Source organism: Seriola lalandi, unplaced genomic scaffold (assembly GCF_002814215.2).
Source record: "Seriola lalandi dorsalis isolate HSWRI2012SDOR001 ecotype SW California unplaced genomic scaffold, Sedor1 jcf7180002054883, whole genome shotgun sequence".
Classification (NCBI taxonomy): domain Eukaryota; kingdom Metazoa; phylum Chordata; class Actinopteri; order Carangiformes; family Carangidae; genus Seriola; species Seriola lalandi.
The window spans coordinates 6,058,402-6,079,772 of record NW_019525658.1 but is presented as its reverse complement, the minus strand read 5'-3'; the positions used below and the strand labels follow the sequence as shown (position 1 = coordinate 6,079,772).

Sequence of the window (21,371 nt, the reverse complement as noted above, 5' to 3'; positions counted from 1 at the left end):
GGGGGGGGTAGTGTGTGTTTCATTATGGGGGGAGATGGATAGAGATGTTTGTGTGTGTGTGTTTGCTTGATTAAAGGCTGAGCGGGGGGTTAGCAGACAGATGCTAGGCCTGCAGCTGGCTGGCTGAGTGGGAGGGGAGCTACATTGAAAAGCAGGGGTGCCAGCAAAGTGGGGCTTAGCCAGACACTGAGAGGAGATAATCCATATTTCATCTGCATCCTCCTCTTCCTCCCAACCACCTGCAGAGCAACACAACACAGACCCAGAGCATGAATAGTGCATGACACAGAAATACAATTTAACAAGTGCTAATGCTTGAGTGGAAGAAAGAGATGCCCCCTCATATCTAATGTCACAGTTTTGGAATGACTCTATTAGATAGTGAGATTCAACTTAGCTGTACCCACCCAACCATAAAAACAAACAAACAACGTCCACCCCCACCCACCCAGTCGCCCATCCTTCTTATGCAGCAGTGCAGCAGTTTTCAGTTTGGATCCAGCCAAAAGGTTTTACTCTGCATTCATAACATATACTCTCTGGAGTGCTCTCCTGATCATTCCAAATACGTTTTCCTGATATTTTTTAATTCATTCGACAAATGTTTGGAGTGAAAACCAAACTTCTTAGTGAATGAGCCACAGCTTTAAAGATGTTATTTATTTTCATGCCGTGGCTCCTGCCGAAAATGTGCTCTCTGCTAATTTAGCATGCAAAACAAAAAAGGCACAGTACCAAAACTATATTTCAGATATCTGCCTCGTTTTAAATATTCATGATCAGCTCGCAGCTTTGAAAGTGAGCTTAAAAGACTCTCTTGCTCTCCCAGCCTCACACACACACACACACACACACACACACACACACAGACAGGCACACAGCACCAGAGTGAGGGCCGTGTCTATTGTCTCTCTGCATTTTTATCCCCTACTCAATATTCAGAGGAAATCAGGTAGACTTGTTTCCATTAGCTTGTAAATGAGCTGTTGTTTTTTTTTTTTTGTGGTGCTGTTAATCTCTGATTAAAAATCTTAACTGCAACACAATTTCATCTGTAGCAAACCAATACAAATCCTGTTCAGATCCAATTTAGCCAGTTTTACCTCCAGTGGAATTCGTAATGTGCAGATACGGTGGCCTTGTCTTTCTCTCCCTCTCCCTCACATTTATTGCTGTTATGAGCCTCGTCATGAAAAATGCTTTGTGCAGACTCAGACTCATTGTTTTTCACTTCCAACGTTGCGAGATGAGAGGGAGCTCTGTCTTTGTTTTGGAGTGATGTAGAGGGCATGGTGTGTGTGTGTGTGTGTGTGTGTGTGTGTGTGTGTGTGTGTACTCCAGTTGACCCACAGATTTCAAATCTGTGGTTGTATTAACAGTCAGCTCTGGCTCCAACCTGCTCAAACTCTGAGGGACTGTGTTTGTGCAGAGGACTTCAGCCCTCAGTCACTATCTAACTGATCTGACTGTCTGATGGTGGGAAGTGTTTTTAATATATAATTATATCATGAAATTATAATAATGACCGTATTTATACACAGATTAAGACTGAGGCTACATCCACACTAATTTCCATCCAGACGATGGTTGTAGCTCTTTACCAGAAATGATCTCCGTCTGCACTAACACACATGACCGTTCACTGGGCATGCACGTGGCAGTGTAAACAGGAAGCAGATTGCCTACTCTGCAGTTGGTTAGTTGAAGAAAATACTGTGAACGAGGAAGAACAAAGGCAGTCTTGGTGTTAAAATGCAGAATTTAACTGCACAATAGCTGCTAGCAAAGACAACAAGGTCAGTAACACTTGTAATTAGCAATCACCACTGGTAGTTGTGACTGATGAGAACCAATCAGGAGGCGTACGTGGGTGTCTCCGTCATCATTTACAAAGGTGTCCGTGGAGTTTTCAAACTAAAACGGGGTCAGCAGAGTTTCTACAAGTCTCCAACAGTCCGGAGTGGCGTGGACCACAGGCGTAAACATCAACAGCAAAAGAGATGCATTTTAAAACTAAAATGTATTGGTGTGGATGTAACTTGATACCAGTGATGAAACAATAAGTATGTTAATTAACCAATCACTCTCCAAAAATTTTGGTCATTTGATGATTTGTTAAATTCATTCATCAAACAAAATGCCAGATGTTCCCTGTTTCCAGCCTCCGAAATGTGGATTTCTTTCTAATTTTCGTTCATTTATATCATTGTTAATTGTTTATCTGTGGCTTTCTGGGGAATTTATGATATTTGGACATTTTTTACAGAGTTTAATTTATATGAAATTGTTGTTTGGCTGATCAATATTGTATCTTAATATGATTAGTATTATTTAGTGTACTAGTCTCTATCAAGCTTTGATGCTAAAATGTCTGTGTATTGGTCTTCAGAAGTCTGACAGGCTGATTAAAGCACAAACAAGCGAATGCTCCTGTAATAAATCAGTCAGTTTTGTGTCAGTTAAATGATCTATCTGAAGATTTGTCTTGTCCACATGGAAGCACTCAGAGTAAGAGGGAAATGTATTAACCTGATGCTCCTATACACACCTACTCAAGTGCTCCCACAAATACACACACATGCACTGCACAAGGCCCTCTGAGCAGAGCAGCGCAGAGTAGATGTAATATCGCATTTCTTTTCATCTGACACTGAGAACAATAAATAAAGAAACTGGGCCATAGCTCAAGCCCCCTGATAGATTTATCCAACTGCACAATGGCTCCTTTATGGGAGACATATACATCCGGCTTCACCTTATCTCACGAACCATTGAAGGTTAGCAGTAAATTGGAAGGGATTTCTCCATCGGCCAGTTCTTGCGCCTTGTCCTCCGCCTCTGGCTCTGACGCCTTGCCATTGCCCGCAAAATGAGCCCAATCTTTTACCAGGCGGTTGGCACAAGGCCGTAAAAGTGTCCCCAGAGGGGGGTTAATCACGTCTGACTGAGTACATATTTGAAAAGCATTTCGCAGTTATTGTGATGGAGTGCGTTAGCTCTGCGTGGTGTTATCTATATGTGCAGTGACAGTTTTCCAGAGCACACTTTCAGTGGTGTCCGAGGTGCCTCGGGGCCTTGGGGCTCCTTCAGTAGGTTATGGGGGTTTCTTGTCAAGATGAGGAGTAGTTTAATTTGGTCCAAAATGTTCTAACTAGAGAATTCATTAGGGCGAATGCAGTCACAGGTTTCAGTCTCACTTCTGTTACCTCTCCTGAGGGGCTAGATAGACATTTGTAGAGTTTGGAAGTAAAAGCACAAATTTTGCCAAACAAGTTCATCGGGTCTGTTTTGAATTCACGACATAAAACAGTTTGAGAACTCTTAGCATTTCCTGAGAAATATGGCTCTGTTGTGATGACATCCTGCTTCTTGTAGAGAATCCCCTACACACTCCTCCACTGAAGTCCCACAGGAGGACATTTAGTATCTTTCCTAAAACAGTGCGAGTACCCTGCTAAGCCTGTTAGTAGTCCTCCATTATAACTGCCGCAGGCTTTACTGTTTTCTACACAAGAGAGACAGAAAGAAAGCCAGAGATGGTGGGAGGGAGGAAGGGGGGGGGGTAAATTTCTGCTAAATAGGAGACCCTGCGGCTCCACATGCAGACAGTTTTTTGGAGAAAGGGTGTCGGGGGGACAATAAGTGTTGCACTGGTTGCCTGACAGGAAGTGGAACATATGTCCCCTTTCCAACTCCCTAAATCTCCAGTAGACCTCACATGAACTGAGCTTCTGGCAGAGCCTGTCCCTCAGCCTCCTCCACACACTGCAATCCAGCCCTCCAATCACCGGTCCACTGCCGACAGAGTCATGCTGACAGCGATCCAGAGGCCGAGGGGAGGGGCACTTGCAAACAACCCACCCACCCTCCGGGAACCCAGCGTTACGCCATCACGGTAAACCCACCACCGCCCCACACCCCGCCCACCACCCGTCGACCGCAGCCAGTTACCGCTAATCTGCCTCTACAGCGATGAATTCTTCTTTTTCTCTTCTCTCTCATGGCCGCACCCGCTGTCCAAATAATCAAACCCCGGGCCGTGAAGCCGACCCCCCTCCAAGGCTCATAGTTTTAGTTTTACTCTACAGGCTCCGAGTGGTTTCTCCTCCTTTTGTTTTTTATTTATCCGCCTCTCCCTCTCCCTCTCTCTTAGGCTACTTACTGAAAATCTGCACAACTTATTTATCCTGCTGCTCGAGTTGCTTATTGCTACCATGAATTCATTGTTGAGAGTGACTTTCTGCGTGTTTGACACCTAATTTGACTTCAGGCCTTGAATTGTGAGGAAAACACATGTGGTATGTGACTCCATGTTTGTATGTATGGCGTATAATTGATGTCGTATGTAAGAAATTACCCAAGGTTTCAAAACATCTGCTGGCCAAATTTGAATGAGGATATCAGTCTTTGCAGAGATTAAGGTGGTGTCGAGTGTTGCCGAGGGGTCGACATGGGGTTTCCATTTGTCGCTAGATAGTCGTTTGCAGTGGGAGAATGTATTCGTGATGGCCAGTCAGGAAGCAATCAAGCTTTAGCTGCAGGGTTTTGTTTTTTTTCTTTTGGACTGTTGTTTTGAGACTTGGAATTGGCCTCTGTCTTTGAGGGTTTGAGCCTGTCAAGCGGTTTGGCTAACTCGATTTTTGTCCTGTCTCTAGGCGCTAAGGAACAAAAGGGCACGTAGACAGAAGGTGGCGTGAGGGGGGAAGTAGACGGGGGCTTCTGGGAAGAGGTAGAAAAAGCAGGACTAGGGTGGGAAATGATGGAGGCGTCTGAAACCAGGAGGCCAAGCGTGAAAGAGATGAGAGAGGCAGAGAAGGCCAGATTTGGCCCAGGATCAGTCACCAGAGACGGAGAGATTAAGGTCCCATCATTCCCAGCTGCATCATCAGGACTTTGTCCCTCTCCCCTCAAGTTACTTGTGTTTGCTTATGTGTGCTTTACCCCTTAACACTGTTGACCGGGAGGATATTTTAGAATTGAAGCATGCACAAATACACAAAGATCACCACCACACACACCCATCACCAGGTCAGTTGGACTCCAAATCATTCCGGAGAGTTGGGATGTTTGCCCCGGGTGTAACCGAGATGAGGTCTGCCTGGCTGGCCTCGGATGTGACTGAATGCCCCCCCCCCCTTCTCCTTCTCTACCCTGGGAGAGCATGCTGCTTTGGGCCTTTGCCATGCATTGTCAGCCTCTCTAGTTCCCCTTCCTCTACTTGACTTCCCTTCTGCCTCTGCTTCATCCCACAAACAAGCCTTGTTTTGGCTGGATGTTTGGATCACATGGCCACATTTCACAGTTGTTGTTTTTTTTTTTTTTACGGGCAACCCAAGTGCACTAGGCTCTCACACGCTTCCTCGCTCTCTGCTGAGCTTCATCATGTGATTCTTCGCTGTGCAGAGCCACCGAGAGGACAGGTGGTAGAAACAGAAGGGCCTGATGGAAAATTGGACGACCCAAGGTTAGCCAGGCGATCTTTGCTGGAGGATTAATTGTGTAAGAGCCATGTAATGATTGCTGGCATGACTCTGCAGTGAAATCCTGTTAGTCACTGCACAGGGGTCAGGCTAAGACTGAGCGTGTCGTGTCGTGTATGTGTGTATCAGGAAGGAAGGTGACTCTGATCACGACGGTATGCGTGACCAGGTGGGGATCTGACAGGTTCTGTTGTCTCAGCCGCAGTAACCGCCGCCTCCCTCCCACTGTGTTCCGTCTCAGACCTACAGATCTAATTTCTCCTCACTGTGGTTGGAAATGTTGTCCTCATGTACACCTGTAATAGCTGACAAAAGGAAACACGGTGCTATTCATAGAAACCATCCCTTACAGATAATTAGCTCTCTTTCATTGTCTCTCTTGACTTCTCAACTGGTTTTAAAAGTTAAGCTCAATTAAAAGATATTTTATAAATGCTGGTATGTGCAACCTAGAGACTGGTGCTAGTTATTACTTCACTTTATATGAGGCTGAAAGACATGTTTGTATTCCACAAGCAAAGGTATTGAAAAACGCACTATTGATATTGATACAGAAATTAGGCATCATATTGGAACGAATTTGAAAATGCTGTCAATGAAATACCAGAGTTTTACTACCAATGTTCTAGAAATATATGATTAAGTTTTTCTTCTTTATCTTTCTGTGACAGTGTAGACACAGACAGGAAACATGGGGAAGCGAGAAAGGGGTAGGAATTAGAACTAAGGTCCCCTGTTGGGATCGACTGAGGACGTCGTGGTTGTACAGCGTGCATCTTGACCACTGGGCTGCTAGGATCACTCTTTTTGTCAATTTATGGAGCTATTTGTAAGTTTCACTATTGCTACAGAGCCAGCGTTAGCATTAACAGCTGTTTACTGTTTACTAGAAGAGACGTTGCGAGTTCGGCATCAAATTTGATTCCTTCACTCACTCGAGCTGTCTGCAGTGGTGGAAAGCAACGCCAATGCATGCTAATGTCTCGTCACTTTCTGAAAGCGACTCAGTGTGGCCTCCAGTCTGGCCTGGACATGTAGCGCTGCTCAGAGGGAGTATTATAACCTCTTGTATTATAAAGACAAAGATGGCTGAACCTCTTGTCAAGCGACAATCGCCGACTCCTGCTCCCGGCAAGAAACCACATTCAGCGGCAGAGAAAACTTACGAATAGCCACTTTAATATAATGACAGAATTAACTTGCTCAGTGTGTCAGTATCTAACGTTTGAAAAGTTTTCTGATGGACAGAAGTTCAGAAAATATAAATTATTCCTCCACATTACTCTTTTAGTATTAACACTATCACTGCAACATCAGTAAAATCCATGTGCTATCTAAACCATACACCTTGGACGCTTCCTGCAGTGATGACTCATTCTCTTAACTCCAACTGAAGTTTTCTTGTTGTGATTCTGTCCGAGGGGAAGGAAAGCCCCTTATCAGCGTACGCTCTGTCCTTTTCCATCATTTTACTCTATCTCTCCATCCTCAGACAACATCCGAGCAGCTTATTGAACACAGATGATGAATGGGTGTGGATTGATGGGAGATAACAGGCCTGATGCTAATTGACACCGCTGTATCACTTCATCTCTCGCTTTTGTATTCCACTTACTCCTCCTTCTTTGCTTTTCAGAGCACAGCGATCCATTACAGTCGAGATTAGTCGCTTTTAAGGAGCTGTGTGTCCCTGCATGATCTATTGTAATGAAATATAATCCACGGGAGATTGCTTTAGGACTCTCATCAAGGGCATTGTTTTTTGGAGGCATTGATTGTGTTGGACATTGCTAAGAGCTCGAGTTCTTAAGTCTCTTTCCTGGTCAGACATACACAATGCTTTCCTGTAGTTCCCTGTAATGTAGCAAACAGGGTTATGAAATCTTCTTTCCTTTGTACGAGCACACTCCAAGCCTAATCCATTCAGGAGTCAGCCTGTGTGGAGGCACTGATCAGGAAGATGAGGTTTCATTATCCACCAAACTCTCTTCATGATACTGCCAGTCAAAGCTGAATAAAGTGCAGGTTGCACAAATCCTCCGGCCTCCTTCAGAGTCAAATCCCTGTCTGTTCAACACCACAGCCTCTCTGCTATCACTGGACGAACAGTGGAGATTTAACAGGCAAAGCTCTCGCAAGCCTTCATCAGAAGTTGGGTCCAGCTCTTGGCAAGGCTTTTTAGGCTAGGCAGCAAGAGAAACATTCTTGTTGCTTTGTTATTTACTTGGGCTCAGGAACCCTAAGGTGTATTGGCTTGCCTGGGTTTATAAAATCTTGCGTTTTGATTCTTTACCAGGTATTCTTAATATGTTTTGATCCTCTTTATCAAGGTTTGACTCTTGCTGACACATGCTTTCACATTTTCATGGCATTCTGGTCAATACATCCACAGTTGTTCCCGGGAACAGGTGCACTGAAGTGCTCTGCTCAATGAATCCTGGCGTCGTTTTTAGCTGAGAGGGACTTTTCCCTTGTTTCTCTGATCCAGCTGATTGGAGAATTTTACTCTGCAACCATCAGATCATAAGCTCCTTCATCCAACTTAGAGGTTACCACTATTCTACCGGCTAATACAAACCATTACCACAAGATCTGCATGTGCAAACTTCCTCCCCCTCCCTTATCACATTCTCTGCCGTACCCTCCTGCCACTTTATCATTCATCGCTCTGAAATCAGCCATTAACCCACTGTGCTCCACTTCTCCTGCCCTTGACTAAAGGATATGCTTTCCTGAGTCTCCTCGACTCCTCGAATCAGCCTCGTATTCCCCCCGGACTGGCAAACAGCCCTGCTAGCTCATGGCCAGACGGCTTTTAATCATTTATTTAGGGGGCTGTAACGTCAAGTTCAACTCCACACTCTCACTTAGTGCACGCAGAGACGAGAGGGAGAGAGCGGCGGAAAGTGAACGAGAGGCACCGCATTAAGTTTGGATCAAGAAGCCAGTTTGTCAGCGAGCCTCCTAGGATCCCTCCCTCCTCTCTGTCCAATGCTTCGCCAAGTGCTACGTTAAACAAGTGTAGGCTGTTGCTGCTGTTATTTTATATTCCTGTTTGGACGACGGTGTCATGTCTGGGTTCACCCAATGAGACTTCAAAGGAATGAAACGTCATAGGAATGCAGTTAATTTGTCCAGATTTCATTCGCAGAGAGCCGAGGAGGTAAACAGTATCTGTACTGAAGAGGAACGGATAAATCATGCCACACGTGCAATTAGAAGCACATGGACACACACACACACACACACACACACACACACACACACACACACACGGCTTAATTCTCTTAATTCAATGCCGAGGAGAGATGCGTCTTTGAGTTTCAATGGAAGAATGCTATCTGCAGCAGTATGACAGGGTGGAGCAGGGCTGCATGTTTCATGTGGTGTAAAAGTGTGCTGTAAAAACAAATCAGAACAACTTAAGAAGCAGCTGTATTATCTGTCAAGTCGCAACAGGTGGCCAATGAGTGACCAGAGACCTGGAACGACCTCGCACATTCTGACTTTATATTTTCAGTGGACCTTGCATTTCTGTGAACTCGTTTTCTCCCTTGGCATTGTAAACATTGGACATTTTAAATGGATGCTGTACAAACTCACAGACTCGTCTAAATAAGGTGTACACAGAGTCACAAAGGTAACTCACATAAATAATCGAACAGAACAAGGTTGTTGATTGGAGACAAATAATGAGCACTGACCTTTTCTGAATACCATTATAAGGCCCTTTGCTGCAGAGTCGTGTTGTTTAGCCTGAGGTCAGTGGTAAAGAATATCTTTTCCTCAGCTCAGCAACGGTTGTGTGTAAATAAATGCGCCTCTTTCTATGCAGCAGATAGTCTTCCCAGTCATTAACCCCAATAATGGGACTTTCTCCAAGTGTAATGACCTAACACAGCTCAGTTCAGAGGGCTAATTGACTCTAAGTTAGTGGATAGAGTGCGGCAGGTAAATAGAGAATGTTTTCATTTTCTTTGTGCTGCTGAAGGAGATGAGGCACACATACAAAAACAAGAGCCCAGGTCTTTTTTCCCAGCAGGAACATGGAGAGGCTGGAGAGTCGTGGGATTAGGGGGAAATATCCTCAGCATAAAAAGTGCAAACTTTTGACTGATCAGCAAGAAGGACTGGAGATCAATGAGGACTGTGAGGAGCTTTGAAGCCTGAGAGGAGCCGGCCAATCAATGGAGAATTGTTCAGTCGTTAGTGTCTTCAAAGATGTGAAGAAAACAAGCAAGTCTAAGGCGCCACTTGTAGTGTTTCAAGAAAACACAGTGGAGACTAAAAAAAACTTTTGCTCCTCGCTGTCTCCTCGGCCCTCACTCTGTGTCACGCTGCAGCTGGGTGTGATTGGTCAGACAAAAATTGTTTTTGTGGATAAGGGGCACCTCACATTTTTCTATGTGAAGTGAATTTGCAAATAGTTAAAAATGATGAGGTTAACAGAGGTTAATAGTTAAAATAATGTTTTTCATTGTCTCTTTTATCTTTTGATTAAGATTAAAAGGGGTCATTTAAAGTCAATTTAAAGTAAAAAATTTGCATTTTACACATAAATTTGGTTGTTGTTTTGTCATATCTATGAATAAAATGACATGTCCTCTAGACAGGTAAAGAAACAGTAAGTGCACACAATAAAAGTGATGTCAAACAACCTGAAAAAAATATGTATGGTCATACTTATGGTATGGTTCTACAACTCCCTGTTTCTCTTTTCCCAATACACTGTTCTGTTCCCGCTGTGTCCCTCTCCGCCCTCTCCATTACCTTTGATTTCCTCTCCCTTGCTTGGCTCCATGGTCTTTTGGTTATCAGTGATTGCCTCATATGCTTTCCTTCCTCTCTCCATCACGAGAGCTGTAATTTTGTCACACTCATGCACAGCGGTGGGCCATGCCAAGGCGTTGCACCTCCGACCACGGACTTCATATCGTTTCACATCAGCAGGAAATGCAGCGAGAAACACATTTTTCTCATGCATTCATGCAGGGTCAGGTAGGGTACGGGGGACTATATACTCACTTTCATCTTTAGCCCATGGACACGTTTTCTTCAAATTCATGGTCTCCCAATGAAATATGAATCAAAAACAGTCCTCCAGGCTTCTGCTTGCCTTGAAAGAAGCTTTAACTCAATTTGAAGTCTCAAGAGGTGAAGAGTTGCTAGCTACCCTGCATTGCAGTGTTTGGATATAATATTAGGGCCAAATAAATCATGGACTGTCAGGACTAGAAACAAAAAAATCTATATTTATATATTATATATATATTTATAGTTTCCTGCTTGTATACTATATGGGTGCTGTCAAGAGCGCGTGTGCTTACAGATGCATTATTTTCAGGGCTGTTTTTAAGCTTTGCTCTGTGGAACATAGTCATGTTATGGAGCAAGGCGAGAGGAAGTAAGGCTGTGGGGATCAGGGCGGTGCTGGAGGGGTTTATATATTGTGTCCCACTTTTACTCCAGAGAGCTCGGTTTCTTGGACCATAAACAAGATTTTCCCCTACCTTAACAAGTTGTGCTCTTGCCCACTGTCACAGATTTTCTACAACCTTTTTTAAGTTTTAGTTGCCGAACCTTAACCATTTGCAAGAACGGCCCAATATCCACTGTTCTGTCTGAGAGGATTGTCTAAACGCAACCTCAGGAGATGCTGGGATGATGAGCACCTGAGTGGCTCTGACAGTACCTGGACTGGGAGTACCAATACTGCTTTTTTCTATATTTAACATTTCTTTTTGAAAAGTTGGACAATGTGCATGAAAATCTGCTTGACCTGTACAAAACTAATGTAAATATCTACTTGGATGAATTGCATATTTTTGACAAAATGAATCATTTTTTGGCTGGACTGCAACAGAGGGGCCAGCCCTGTGAATACAAATGTCTTTGACTGACTGACTGACTGACTTACTGACCGCCTGTGTTGGAGTGCTGGAGTTTCCCCATTTGCTGTTGCCCTTTCAAAATGAATTGGCACAGGCAGTTTGTATTAGGGGCTCGTTTACAGCCTGCAGTGTTGCCAACTTACTGCATTTGTCGCTAAATTTAGAGACTTTTTTCAAAACAGCTTCCTAGTGACAAATCTAGTGGCTTTTTGGACAAATGTCTTTTGGCACACATCTCTCTGTGTCTGCTCTGTTCAGTGAGTGGCAGAGAGGCGGAGCTGCAGTTTGTTACCCAGACAGAGATTGTGCGCTGTGTGAAAGACAAAACAAGAAAGATATTCTGCCACTCTAAATTTCTGTCTGAGTGAACATTTTACAGTAAATATATCTGACATCACAGCACAGCCTTTTGTCTTTAACTTTTGTGTTTGGTGATTTTGTCAGACTATTTTGTTATAAAATCAGGACTTTAGCAGCAAAGCGGCAGCTTGGCAGTTAACATGTAGTCGTAATGAACCATGTTTCTGTCTCTATTTCAAACCTTTTCTATTATCTGACAGAAGAAACAGAAAAAAATGGAAATGAAAACAGCTTCATTGGGAGCTCAGCTGTAAAATACTGTACATGTGACCACAGAGAAACAGCTGACTCTAGGATGAATGCAAATAGGACAGGATGTCAGTTGTTAACAGCGTTCCCACAGTTCTACAGATTTCAACTATGTCCCCAATGTTGCACTTTGCCACATGCTGTCCAGCCATATACTAGGTTTTGACTTCGTCTTGTTATACTGTATATGTGTACGGTAAACAATGTATAATAGTGATGTATTTTCTAAATATTGTCACTAGTCATATAGGAGCCATTATTATTTTTGCAGTTATTTTCATGCCCCTTTTTATATTAGAAACACTGCATTCATCTCAGTATATTTTAGTGCAGTTATTTTCCACACTTTATTATTCATGTTCTGTGTTTCACACGTTCTATCCCTCAAGCTGATGCTCAAGTGTCTCATTGCAAATTATGGGTGGCATTATATTTAATACCCTTCGTTTGCAACGTCTTATTCATGCTCTATTTTTCTCTGCTGGATTCTAATATCATTTGTTGCTGCAGTGGCCCAATTAAAGTTTCATCTTGTCATATATCTAATGGAAGATTACCTGGAAATTGTGCTTTTCTTTTCCTACCTGTCTTAACAATTGAATGTGAAAATCAAGCCAATAGTAAATCCTGTTTGTATAACTTTATTTCCCCTCTTATCTGTGCAGGAGCAGAGCCCCAGTAACGCCACATCCCTGGCCATGATGCAGGAGCCACAGGAGGTGGTGGAGGAGACGGTCACCATAGAGGAAGACCCTGGCACCCCCACCTCCCACGTCTCAGTGGTCACCTCTGATGACGGCACCACACGGCGCACAGAAACCAAGGTAAGAGGCAGAGGTGCACTCAGCGTAGTGCAGTGCATAGACAGACTGATACAGTAAAGTGAGTGACAGAAAAGTGATGAATACATGCCAGAAAAAAGAGTACATACGTACATAGAGCTGTGTTCATATTATACTGATGTTAGACAATGTTAACCGTTAAAAAATGTCAGGTAGAACTGATGGTCCATATGTTAACATACTGTACAGAACTGATATTTCCCCTGTAGTGTTGTCGTTGTGGCACAGAGATCCCAATGAGCTCTTAGCTGCAAAAGTCCTTTTGATCCATTTCAATATTGCTTTGAATGATGCTTATAGATCACTGCTTCCAAACTGCACAGTACCGCACCTGCACTCCCAGACTTCCATCCTTAAGAACTCTAAATCCCATAAACCTACAGCCCAAAGTGGTTTCATCTCCCTCTCATGGCTTTATTTATTTGATTGTTGTGTTATTATGAGCCGTCTCCCCTGGTGTTCTCCTGGTTTTGTGCTTCTTAAAAACGCCTTTGTTGATTCGTCCTCTGCTATGTTCTGCTGTTTTTCTGTAAGGATTTGTCAACTAACGTGAAGGTGAGTGGAATTTTATACCACTATGGCTTCTCCCACCACGCCACCATTTTATATGTGTGCCCATAGAGGCTACAGCAGCAGTGTGCTACACAGTCTGCTTCATCACAAGCCCAATAATGCTCCAGTTTGTAATTTAAAGTATTTAAAGTCACCGCTTGCTGCTTCCACCTCCTGGGATGAGAGTCATTCTCTACTTTCTCATTTCTTCTGCATGGTCTTTTCTTTCTGTCTCTCTTTGTTTCATTCTCTCCTGGAAATTTTATCTTTCAACATCCCTCATTAACGTTATTGGAGGTGCAAAATAGCACTGCTCAGCACCAATAACACATTTTACATCCCCCTAGGAGTGTTATGATATGAGATAGTGTCTTTAATCGTAGCGTAATTTAACAATTAAATCATGAAGCTACACTATTAATCGCTGTCACAGGAAATACAATGTCAGAGACTTTGAAAAAAGTTAGCTTTTATTGTTGTAGCTTTGTGTTGTTTGGTTCTTTGTTTTAAACGGAAAACAGAATCACCACAGTCATCTTTACACATGTACAGCAGCACTCTCATTCATCACTCTTTGTCCCTTTTAAAAAATCCAGCAAGTCTACACCATCTGAGAGGTGAGGTGTGGGGGTTGGAAACTCTTCCTTTGCCTCTGCATTTGGAGACATAACCTCAATGATAACCTTATATTGCAACATCTTGCTGGGGATTCGAATGTAAACGTGGCTATAGTACAGTCGGCTGCTGCTGGATTGGAGAGCGCTGTGTGGAGCTCCTACTCCAGGGACTGTGAGACTGTAATTAAAAAGCCTGGTCTAATCCCTCATCAGGGAGGACCCATTGCCCTCCAGCCTGTTTACTGCAAGGGGATTGGCCACACACACTCACATGATTTCATGCATTCACACACAGAATATCTTTGGAGTAACACGCACAAACGCATGCAGTAAAATATTACACTGAAACATTGCGCTAATCAGGGGCTTTGCTGCTGAGGAAGGGAAGAGGAAGGACACTCTTTCGAAAGGCCCTGCCGCCCTGCTGGGAGGAGGGAAGCCACTTTGGGGAGAAAAGCAGATTAATGTTCGGGGTGAACTTCTGGTAGCCAACATCTCTGCGGCGGCAAATGGATCCAGACCCAGCTGAGAATTTACACAAAAGAAGCCCCTCCACGTGTCTCCCTCACTTTCCCCCTCTCTGTCTCTCCTCTCTCTGACTCACTTTAATGTGTTGTTTTCCCCCCCCCTCTCCCTTTATGTCTCTCTCGTTGTTTCGCAGCAACTCACAGTTTTATTTATGTGCTTATCTGTTCTTTTGAACCAAAGTCTTGCCATACTGTCTAATGCTAACGCACTCCTTTCCCTTGATGGTTATCCCCCATCTGACTGCTGGAAGATGAAACACTCAAGCTTCTCCCATCTTCCAGATTTGCAGGCAAAAAAAGTTTTTTCGGTGGTAAACATGTTTGGAGCTGATTTAGTATCAGCTATATTACTAGTTAGGATACTGGGAAAGGAACATAAAAACTGGCACCATGACTGAGCTACTGCATAAGACGGACTGGAGTCATGTTGTGCACTCAGTTGTGTGTTTGTGCGGGGGGGTCAAGGTAAGTTTCAATCAAAGTGTGAGGTTTTTATGTACGATCAGAAAACAACTATAGTATGAATGGCCTTTCATTAGCAGATTAACTGCTGCTTCTATTTATGTTTGCAATCAATGCATCTCAAAGGGAACTGGACCACTTCACTGTGCGCACGCGTGTGTGTGTGTGTGTGTGTGTACGAGCACATGCACACGCTCAATTAGATCCACGACCGTCCTCCTGTCCCAGCATGCCATGCTTCCCTTTGGCAATCATCCAGCCCTCTTTTTCCTGCTGGCAGACACACTGAATGGAACACCAGTCGTGTCGGAGGAAGAGCTGAGTTCGGCCAATAAAAGCACCATTCCTCCTCTTTCCTCTGGATGTGAGCTAATGAGAGTCGAGGCAGACCACACAAACAAATAAAAAGCACTTTCACTACCCTGCACACACTGGGGAGCCAGCCTTCAGTGGGCAGGAGTTAGTTAATAACTTCTCAAAAAAAATGCCAAGTGGTAGTTCCATCAGGTACAACTGTTGTGAGAAATGAAGTGTCACTGTTGAACAGAAAAGGAGAAAGAACATAAACTTTTCGACTCTAAGTGCATTACTTTATTTTTATTTCAGACAGACTTTGCAAGCTGATTTTAAAAATAGTTTCTGGAGCACAGCAAGAACACTCTAACCTCTCTCAAATTGCACACAGCTCCATGTAGCTTCGGTATATGCAGGGGCTGTGTCATTACCCACAAGCCATTACAGAGCTGAAACAACAGGGGCGCATATACTTACAAGCAATATGTAATCTAAAGCATTTTGCTGAGAGCTCTACCCACTCATCCCTCCAACTCCAGGTTACCAAAGTGGTCAAAACCATCACCCGCTGCACCTACCACCCCGTGACAGTGACTGACAACTTGTTGGTGGAGTCCAGGCCTGCCACCCGGACCCCCACCCCGGTCTCCGTGTCGAGTCCCACCGCGTCCGAGACAGACCCAGTAAAGGATGCGGATGCCTGTGTGATCATTGCTGTGCTCTCCCTCCCCCTGCCTGCATTTTCCCTTTAACGTCACGTTTTAAAGAGGCCCACATTTATCCACTTTGACTTCGCTGTCATTGTGGAGAAACTAACAATTTCTACTCCTGTCATCTTCGCTGGAAAATGAATCGCAGGGTTCACAATCACAGGCTGCTTAAAAACCTGAATTACTACCTCATCCTCTCCCACTAACCTCCGGCCACCGTGTCCATTTAAGCTCTCAATAAATTGAATGCCGCAGAGGTTGTGAAACCTTTTTACAGTACCGTAAAGTGGACAGTTTGACGCCTGCTGCCTTTCCCTCCATTTTTAAAAGCTTGGTAAACAGTTGACTCCTGTGTCTAACTGCCTGTGGTCGCTCTAAACACTTTTCACTACAATCGTGATTATCCAAACATGTGCAAACACATACGAATCTATGGTGTATCCCAACATGTAGAATTCCCACAAGTATTTCTACGTGTACACACAGTCACACACTCACTCTCGCAGTTTTAGCAATTCTCTTTTAGCTCTGTTTACCCCGCTTCAGCATATTTCAGAGGCTCCTCTGAAACGCAGGTCCCTCGCCTCCTCTCACTTCCCCTTGCGTGACTGTTTAACGCCTTGTGAACTTGAGCATACATCAAAGAATGTTTGAAACCTGTGTGATGGTTCCCTTTGCAGCCCTTGCAAATCACCTAAAAAGCTGTGTTAGTACAAGGCAGCTGGGCATGTCAAGGCTGGGAAGCTGTAGCATTCACCGTGCTCTCCTCTCAGCGCTGACAGCCAGAACAGAACAGAATAAAATATGATGATACTGTAAATAAAATTTGAATATCCAGATATGAACAAAAGCCTCCTGACACTATTCTCTCTCTGGAAGGCAGAAAATGTTATTTCACAAATGGCATTTATTATGAGCACATGCAGGGGTATGACATTCAGCCCTGGCCCCTGCAGTCCCCTTGAATCCCAGAGTTAGGGCCCATGATATGATTTTGCCATGGTCTACCACTGTGAATCAAGAGGACGGACGTGAGCTTGCTATTTGAAGGGTATACATGAGCTTTAGCTAATGCGAATCAAGCAAATGAGCTCTTTATTTTTAACTATGCGGAGCCAAGGCAAAACTGCTTCAGAAACAAACGTAAATTACTCAGTAATTACTCCAAACATGGAAATAAACCTTGGCACTCCTGAAAAAGGCTTTGTTATGTAGCTCACAGTCAGGGAGTAATCAAGAAACAAGGACAGTGAAAATTTCTATTTGTTTCAACCAAGTTAATGAGGATGGCGTGTTGAACAACGGATATGTGGTTTGTGCGTTTGCTCTTGGCAGCCTCCTCTGTAGCGAGGGTTAATGGTTCGTTGTGGTTTCTTGATATTGTTACATGCCTTTGCTCGCTCCTGATTAAAATTAAAATTATGGCCTAGATGGGAAAATAAAAAAACATATTACAATTAAGAGGGTTGGTGTCAAAAATTAAAGCCATCAGAAACAGGAATGAGCGGAGTGGTGTTTCTTTTTTCCCTCCTCCTGTTCCCCATGTAATTCAGACTGTCGAACTGTGCTGATCAAGGGGGAATGAACCTCTATGCAACACCTTGTCAGGCACAACATGAACTGCATCAGACCTGTACCTCTGCAGACAACGATTAATTTTCATCAACCTCATTAATTTTGAAGATGAATTTATAGCCGCGGACAAAATAGCCAATTATCGGCCACAGCAGAATTCACTGGGCAGCAAATTGGTTTCTGTATGGGCGGAGAGCTGAGGGAGGGAGGGGAGTCGCTGTCTGCAATTCTCCAGTCAGACGGCCTTCAGTGACAGCGGAGCCAGTGGAGTTATTTAGCAATAGGACGAGGTGAGTGTGAGGGACAGATGCATCCAGGTCTGGTTATCACAGTCTACCTGCTACGGAGTGTGATGCGCCCCTCTTGGGGACAGAGTGGATTCAAGGTCCAGTGGAGCTGTAGCACTTTCAAGATGGCTCAGTTACAACACAATCCAGGAGGCTGACAGTTAAGGCCAAGACAGTTAACTGTGGATATGCAGCATTTTTTGGCTGACAATATTTGTCAACAGGTCAGAGCACGTGTGAAGAGTTTTTAACTGGTGACACTGGTCGTACGATTGGATATTGATCAGTTAGTAACCACCTCCAATGTAGAAGAGGTTCCTCCCTGAGTGCAGCCAGTGTTCTTTTGTTAGTAGAATTTAAAATGGATGACTGATGAAATTTTGTAAAAACACCTGTATATGGGGTTAGAGCTGAATGTTTAGGGCACATACCACATGGGCTCATATGCCCTGAGTAATGAGTCCCCAGTACAACTCCCGGCTGGCTGGACCATTTATTACATGTCACTCCACTACTCGCTCCCTGAATTTCCTTTCTGTCTCACTGATTCTATCAATTAAAGCCATAAAATGCAAAACAAAAAAACAAAAGAGAAACACTTGTATAATGCTTGAATCTTCAGGAACTCATGATTTTATGAAATATCATTTTATAGCATTATAATGCACCACAGTTCTCTCCAGACAATGAAGGAAAACTAACTGCAAAGTGTATAGGATTGAACTAACTGCATTGAGTTTGATATTCAAATGTTATTATATGTATGTAATGTTCAAAGTTATCATGTATTTTTGGTTATTTGTGCCTTTTACTTTTACAAGCTAGACTATCTGACGCATGTATCTGTTGCCCTCCACAGGTAACCAAGATGGTGAAGACGGTGACCACACGGACGGTGCGTCAGGTGCCCCTCGGCCCCGATGGTTTGCCCCTGCCTGAGGGCTCATCCCCACTGGGCAGCTACACCGACTCCATTGACAGGCGCTACCTGAAGAACGGAGGTGACCGCTTCATCACTCCTCAAGCGACCTCCACCCTGACACGCTCCTACAACAACTCCTACAACGATTCATACGGCGAGACGCCCGAGAGCCAGTACGTTCGCCACTACGGCCTGCACGACGGCTACGCCGATTTGACGGACAACTATGGCAGCCTGTCACGTGGCGTCAACTTCCGACCGCCACGCTACCCCTACTTGCCCAACAGCTACCGGCCGGAGAACAGCTACACGCTTCCTATTCGCAAGGATGACTATGGCCATGTCGCCCAGCCGCAGGTTCCCATGGGCACCAGCACTGTGGATCTGAACCGCTCACAGCCGGAGCGCTTCCAGCCTGAGCCGTACGGCCTGGAGGATGATCGCCGCAGCTTGGGTCCTGAGGAAGAGGAGCCGTACGAGCTGGAGCCCGACTACTCCACCGCCAACCGACGCACCCTGCAGGGGGCCAACCGGGGTCGCACCCACCGGGAACCTCTGCGTGATGGACCCCGCGTCAGGTGAGGAGAAATGCAAAAAAAAAAAGATTAAGAGTAGAGGTTTGCTTTCTATGCAGGTCTGCTAATCTACCTCAAAGCAAAGACAGCACACAGATTAATCTGCATATTAGTTGTTTGTCGACATCAGTACCTGGTGTTGATACATAAAACCTGACAGTTGTGTTCGGGCTGAAAGATTCAGCCGACTGGAGCTTACAGGAGATAATGCTTTGCAGAAGGGGGAGCGACTCATTTTCTGAAGACTTCTTGAAGGTGTGCGAGTTCATACAGTATACATGTTTTTCTTTTTACATCGGACAGTGTGTTCTTGTTCATATGCATGAGCACAGACTTTGCCTTGACATTAGATGAGATGGGGCTTGTTAAGATAAGAGAGAATAAAGAATACTTGTCTTGTTCTTGCCATAAAAAAGACTACATTACACCGTGCTCAAGTAAACAGATGTCTCCTCTCCTTGAGCAACTTGCTTGAGAAGGGAAGCGAGGACAAAACAAGCCTTTGATTGCCACTTTTCCTGGAAATGGATAGCGAACATGTGTTTGTGTCAGAGGTAAAGAGGTGGGAATGCCAGGAGATGAGATGAGGGAGGGAAGGGAGGATAAACAGGATGGAGGGAGAGTGGGAGAGGACGGGAAGCTTTTGTCAGTTATTAACCTTTGTTGAGAGGAGTATGACCCCTGGCTCCAGGAGGCAGAAAAAAACCCTGTTAGCCTTCGACAATAAGATCCCAAAGTGGACTCTTGTCCACCAATAGCTTCCGATCATTTCATTGCCACCCAAAGGGAGGGCTGGAAACCCTGGAGAAAAAAAGTGTTTTGAAGCAGGGTTTTTGACATTGAGTTGGTGAGAAGTGTGTTTTAAAGACTTCTTTTTGAGCAGTGACCTGAAGAAAATGGATATTTTCAAGTTGTCTACAATTTTCCACCAATCTGTGGGCAAAATGTTTGGGCCCGGAGCCAGATCAAAAGGAGGAGAGCTGAGGTCGAGAGGCAAGGAAGAGGAAGACTGGAAAGAGTCTGTCTCTTAATCTGTGTCTGTGTTTTTTGTCATGATCAAAGGTGATGCTGAATCCAGGTTTGCTGCTGTCTCGATAGCGCGAGAGTTTCGCTTTTCCTTCTTAATTAAGCTCACACACACACACACACACACATGCGCACGCACACACACAAACGTTCATGCGTACGCAACAAGCTGAATTTAAAGGCCCCTCAACTGATGTGTGTGAGACACGGAAGAACAGATGCCTAATCAGACTCCATGTCTTTACACACTTTTGACTTCGCTCTGACACTTAGACACACAGTATCTCTCTCTCTCACACACACACACACACACACACACACACACACACACACACACACACACAAACAGTCAATAAGAATCCACATCTTCAGAAAATGAGTCACTCCCCCATCCGCCTAGTGAGAGGCACTTGCTGTGACAGGCAATTTGTAGCCTGCCTTACATGTGTCACAACACAGGCCTAACAGCCACATACACAAAACACACACTCACAGACGGACACACACACACACACACACACACACACACACACACACACTCACAGCCGCTCGCGTGAAATGCCCAATCACAGACACACACGCGTTTGAAGCCTCTCTTGACTGACTGCTGCCTGGCTAATTGCGGCAGAAAATAAATCACAAATATTTCCTTCTGTCTCCTTTCCCCCCGTTCCTCCTGCACTCCTATCAGCTGACGTGAACACCAAAACATCAGTACACTATAGGCATATTTCCCCCCCCCCCCTCTCCTGTGCATTCATGCAGCCATTAGTATTCTTCCAAGACGGAAGCGGTGACTCCAAAGTGCCGTAATGAATCTTGGAATTAAAGTGGTTTATTTACAGCTTATCATGGCATTGCAAGCTCTCAATTATGCGCCGACAAAAATGAAGATGTTTAGAGCTATAACAGCTTCATGCATCGGCACCAGGCGCTCATTTTGTCACGGCCGTGGAATCCGCCGCGTGTTCGCAGACGGATGGGAACGATGAGGTTCCTTGG

The 21,371-nt window shown here is 44.5% G+C and overlaps 1 protein-coding gene across 6 annotated transcripts in view; it reads left to right on the top strand.

Moving 5' to 3' along the window:
• arvcfb (ARVCF delta catenin family member b) overlaps positions 1-21,371 on the top strand; it is a 125,938-nt gene that overhangs the window by 32,132 nt on the left and 72,435 nt on the right. For 4 of the 6 annotated variants that reach the window (XM_023397548.2, XM_087171581.1, XM_087171583.1 and 1 more), the window contains exons 2-5: positions 12,646-12,804; positions 13,357-13,377; positions 15,814-15,957; positions 18,706-19,346. In XM_023397548.2, the coding sequence (XP_023253316.1) occupies positions 12,646-12,804; positions 13,357-13,377; positions 15,814-15,957; positions 18,706-19,346 (965 nt within the window). The remainder of the gene's footprint in view (positions 1-12,645; positions 12,805-13,356; positions 13,378-15,813; positions 15,958-18,705; positions 19,347-21,371) is intronic. The other 2 variants (XM_087171584.1, XM_087171582.1) reach the window with 1 other exon arrangement.